At 55.7% G+C, this 4,702-nt stretch overlaps 2 protein-coding genes across 6 annotated transcripts in view; both read left to right on the top strand.

The window, feature by feature from the left end:
• The window catches only part of SYS1 (Sys1 golgi trafficking protein), a 25,558-nt gene extending 23,978 nt beyond the window's left edge, over nucleotides 1-1,580 (top strand). The window contains exon 4 of the mRNA XM_012728331.1: nucleotides 1,498-1,580. Coding sequence (XP_012583785.1) covers nucleotides 1,498-1,504 — 7 coding nt within the window. The 3' untranslated portion in view covers nucleotides 1,505-1,580. The remainder of the gene's footprint in view (nucleotides 1-1,497) is intronic.
• The window catches only part of DBNDD2 (dysbindin (dystrobrevin binding protein 1) domain containing 2), a 4,993-nt gene extending 904 nt beyond the window's left edge, over nucleotides 1-4,089 (top strand). Inside the window, exons 2-5 of one of the 5 annotated variants that reach the window (XM_012728325.1) lie at nucleotides 1,129-1,327; nucleotides 1,498-1,644; nucleotides 1,819-1,956; nucleotides 2,886-4,089. In XM_012728325.1, coding sequence (XP_012583779.1) covers nucleotides 1,204-1,327; nucleotides 1,498-1,644; nucleotides 1,819-1,956; nucleotides 2,886-3,088 — 612 coding nt within the window. In that variant the 5' untranslated portion in view covers nucleotides 1,129-1,203 and the 3' untranslated portion in view covers nucleotides 3,089-4,089. Of the gene's footprint in view, nucleotides 1-559; nucleotides 668-1,034; nucleotides 1,328-1,497; nucleotides 1,645-1,818; nucleotides 1,957-2,885 lie in introns of those variants that run through there. The other 4 variants (XM_012728327.1, XM_012728324.1, XM_012728326.1 and 1 more) reach the window with 4 other exon arrangements.
• Nucleotides 4,090-4,702: the final 613 nt, after the last annotated feature.

Here is a 4,702-nt window from a genome sequence, read left to right on the forward strand (position 1 = left end):
GCGTGTCCTTTTTTAGGGAATTCTTTCGCTCTCGCGGACTCCAGGGCGGGGGCGCAGAGACCGAGAGGAGGCTCCTTTCGCGGCCCCCCCGCGGGGCGGCCGCGGGCTCCCAAATCTCCTCGCCGCTCTCCCCGGCCGCTTCGGTTGCGCAAACAACTCCCTCGGTCTCTCCTGCCCTCGGTCCCGCGGTCCCCGCGGCGGCCGCCCCTTCAGTATGCGAGATGGATGGGCTTAGGGGGAGAGGGGGAAAGAAGGGGCGCCCGGAGCGCAGGTCCGGGTCACCCCCCACACACACCACCACCTTGTTTCTCTCCCTCCTCCGCGCCGCTGGCAGAGCGGACGGCCCCAGGGGCCCTGGGCATTTTTATTTTTAGCGTGGTGACCTGGGCGGCAGCTCTGAGAGCCTTTCCCAGGATTCGGCGTCAGCGCCGCCCTCCTCCACGGCCAGCCGACAGCCGCACGGCCCCACACTTCCGTGGCCCTGCCGGCCGGCTGGGGTTTGGATCCCCCGAGCCTCGCCCCCGCCTCTGGAGCTGAACTGGGTCTCAGCCCCGCCGAATCCTCGGCGGTGGGGACGGGAGTCGGCGGGAGGATGGCCGTCTGGGCCTCCCAGGAGATGCTCGCCTGCGGCCGGTGATGGGCTCGGAGCAGAATGCCAGGAAGGAAGTTGAGCGACGGGGAATGAGTGCATGGGGCTGGGCGCTGGTGTTCTGGAAAGCTCTCAGCACTCGCAGTCAGGAGGCCTGGTCTGAATCCGACCAGGACCCGCCCTGCCAATCGCTGCCTCGCCTCGCTGGAAGATAAGACAGGGAGTCGGAGGAGGAGAGCACAAATAGGGCGCGGTGGGAGTTCCGGAGCAGGCTGGCCCCTAAATAGCACGTGCGGCAGCCCGCTAGCCTCCTCACAGAGCACCTTTGCAGGCCCCGGCTTGGGTCATTTCACATGGGGAGACTGAGGCTGGAAGGGCCTTTCCTTCGGGTCATAGCCAAGTTTTGAAAGGCGGTCTGTGACTTCAGAGCCTGGTTTGGTGGGGTGGGGGAGATGGCAGCTTCCAGGGGAAACTCCTTTTGTTCTCCCTCTGGAGAACCACCACCCTGACTCTCTGCTGGCCTCTTCCCTGATTTCCAGGGTAGCCTGTGCCTATGAAGTAGAAGTGACACCGCCATTTGGCCTGGCCCGGCCCCCCAACCCCCTCGGCGGGGCATGAGAGCCAGACTGGGCCGCTGGCTGCCTTCCCTGCATACAGAGGAGCCTCTTTGCCGTGCCTGGGACTGGCATCTCCTTTGTGGAGCTGGGGGTCAACCCCCTCCTCTGCGTGAGACTTGGGGTTTGTGGTCATGGACTTTGTTCCAGGGGAGGGGGAGGTGGGAACCAATTCCAGGGGTGTCCAGGCTGGAACCAGAGGCCCCATTGCTGGGATGCAGGCTGGAGGGGGCCCCCGGGCCCCCAGCATGTTCCCTGTCCACCTCATAGCTGTGCTTGCTCTTCCGCCTGCAGGAGCTGACATGGACTCCAGTCCCCGGGCAGCCCTGGAGCGCCAGCAGCTCCGCCTGCGGGAGCGGCAGAAGTTCTTTGAGGACATTCTACAGCCAGACACAGAATTTGTCTTCCCCCTGTCCCACCTGCATCTGGAATCGCAGAGACGTAAGTTCTCGGTCCTAGGGAGGGAGCGGGGGTAGAGAAGGGAAAAGGCATCTTGGAGGGCTGCGTCTGGGGGACTCCTTTCTCTCTTGTTTTCTTGCCCTTTCTTGCCCGGACTTGCCATACCCCCAGCACCCCACCAGAGCCTCCTGACGTGCTCCCTCCTTGGGTCTGCAGCCCCCATAGGTAGTATCTCATCCATGGAAGTGAATGTGGACACCCTGGAGCAAGTGGAATTTATTGATCTCGGGGATCAGGATGGACCGGATGTGTTCCTGCCTTGCGAAGATGCTCCCCCCACCCCCCAGACGTGTGGTATGTCCCTCTTCTTAGAACTTGGGCACCGGTTAGCCAGAGCCGGATGTCAGCTCCAAGTAAGACCACAAGACTGGACAGGGGAAGTAGACACTTTGGGGCTGGAAGTGGGCGTTTCTGCCAAAGTAACAGCTGTCTCTTCTGATTTTAGGGAAGTTGACCCTGAGGGGAACCAGGTTATAGATCCCCTATAGAGTCCTACAAAAATGTAGGAACACCAACCCTCCTTAGCCTTTGCTATTTTATCTTGGGGGAATTAATAGAGTTAAAATAATGTAAAAATGTATACATTGTTTTTTCATTAGACAACTTTGCCTTTTTGGGCCATCTTAAGGATGCCAAAGGTATTTCTCGTGCCCTTCATTGGGTCTCTCTTCCTGTGCTGGGAGTACCCTGCGTACACCATCTCAGTCCTTACCCTGCACTAGGGCGGGGGTTACCTGCATCTTTGAAGCAGCGTCATATAGCCAGAGAGTGGAAAGTCAGGTTCAAGCCCTGATTGGCTGACTCCCAAGCCCTAACTTGTAAGAACCTCTTAAAACTGCTGTTGTTTACTGGTGACCTGCTATGTGCTAGACATCCAGTGCATTCTTAACTTTCATCTTCAAAATCCTTCTGGACTCTGGTGTCCCTTCCCAACAGGGGGGCAGCAGAGTCCTTGAGAGGGAAAGTGATTTGCCCAGAGCTACTCAGTAGCAGGTGACCGTGATGTAAGTAGAAAATGGACCCTCGGCTCAACTGACCTGACCTGGGAGCCCATAGTCATTGTAGTGAATGGAAGGGGCTGGAGATCAGGATGCCGGATCTCTGCTAGACCTGCTCGGCGGACAGTATCTGCCCCCTCTGGGCTCCCGTCCTCCTGGATGGACAGCTCTAAGCTTCCTCAGCAGCCCCGTTTGTGGCCCTCACGTGCTCTTCTCTCTGGGCAGGCATGGAGGACCGTGCAGGCGAGCTGAGCCTGCCAGTGCCTGCGCCCGACAGGACCACGTCCCGAACCTCCTCTGCGTCCTCCGACTCCTCCACCGACCTGCACAGCCCGAATCCCAGTGACGATGGTGCAGACACGCCCTTGGCACAGTCTGACGAGGAAGATGGGGGTGACGGAGGGGCAGAGCCTGGAGCCTGCAGCTAGCAGCAGGTCCCTCCTACAGACTGCGCAGGCTGACGTCTCCCCGTGTGAGATCCTAGTCCCAGCCAGAGCCCTTTGGAGAAAACCAGACTCTCTGCTTGTGGGACACACCAGAGGGAGCAACTGGTGGTGGCCGGTGACCTCACTGAGAATAACCCTCTCCTGCTTTCCTGCTAACCTTTTCTGCTGCAACCCTTCCGCCAGTTTTTGGTTTATCCCTGAAGGAGGGCTGGTGAACGAGAAGCCGGAAGGCGAGGCAGGACGAGGTAGGACAAGATGGCGCTGTTCTTAGCTCCTCACCCTCCCCAAACGCTCCTTCCAGGGGTCTCCTAAACAGTGTGTCTGAAGGGACGAGAGCCCCTTGCCTTCCCAGTGCGATGGCATCCCAGCCGTCCACCTCCTATTACTCTTTTTGGAACGGGGCATGGCTTAAATAATAAACGAGTAATAATAAGCTAGCCATGCCACTTCATTTTTCACCTTGCAGAGATATCAGATCCACTGTATTTCCTCAGCTCTCTGACCAACACCATATATATCCCATCAGGTGTTTACTCCATCGTGCGGGGCATCTGCAATAGTTCTGAGAGAGACAGGCGTTAACCCGCCTGCTTGAAGTTTATTTACTACTCTGGAGGAGGAAATCCAATAAACACCACTGCTCATAGTGTAATAACTAACATGACAAGGAACTGGCCTGGTATTGGAAAATAAGGAAATCTTAACCAAGCGTGTGTCATTGATGAACATTTGGTTTTCAGTTTTTAAGCTGAGATCTGAGGGGTGAGTAGGAGTCAGGTGGGGGCTGTAATCCAGGCAGAAAAAGCAATTTGGGAAGACTTTAAGTGGAGAGAATGTAACTGAGAAACTGAAAAACAGTCAAGCTTGGCTGCACTGGAGGAGGATGCAGGGAGAGGTAACAATTGGCAAAGGTCGAGTCATGAAATGCTTTGAAGTCTGTATCCAGCTTCTGTTTGACTGCTAATAAAACATCAGTGACTTCAGATATAAATCTATTTCCTCATGTAAAAGAAGTCCAAAGTGCAGGCTTGTGGCCACTGCACTGCTCCTGGGCAGCCAGGCCCTCGCTGTTTGCTCGGCCACCCAGGCCCGTGGCTCAGATTGTGGTGTCCTTGGAACCCACACAACAAACGAAATTGGGCACGGGCATAAAAGGCCCAACCCAGTGTCTCTTCACAACTCAAGGAGCATTTCTGGAAGCTCTAACCAGTAGCATCTACTGTCCTTTACTGACTAGAACTTGCTAACATGAGAAACATTTCATTTAGAGGCATTACAGAGATATGGGACACACATTTCTAGAAGAAAGGAAATTCTGGCCTTGGGAAAGACAGTCACCTTCCAAGTCACTGGACTTCACGCACCTGATTTCTGTATCACCTGTCACTCGGCTCAGAATTGCCCAGGCTCCTGGGGAGGCTGGATTTTCCTTGGGTGTTGGGCACAGGGCCATCTCGATAAAATCATGGTTATGTGATTAAAGAACAAGAAAACAGTGAACTTGGGGTGGGTAACTAGCAATTTGCATTTTAGATGCCGCATAAAGGGATTTGAACTTTATTGGGAGTAAAGGATGATAGTGGTTGAATTTGTTTG

Source organism: Condylura cristata, unplaced genomic scaffold (assembly GCF_000260355.1).
Source record: "Condylura cristata isolate star-nosed mole 26May11 unplaced genomic scaffold, ConCri1.0 scaffold00022, whole genome shotgun sequence".
Lineage (NCBI taxonomy): Eukaryota > Metazoa > Chordata > Mammalia > Eulipotyphla > Talpidae > Condylura > Condylura cristata.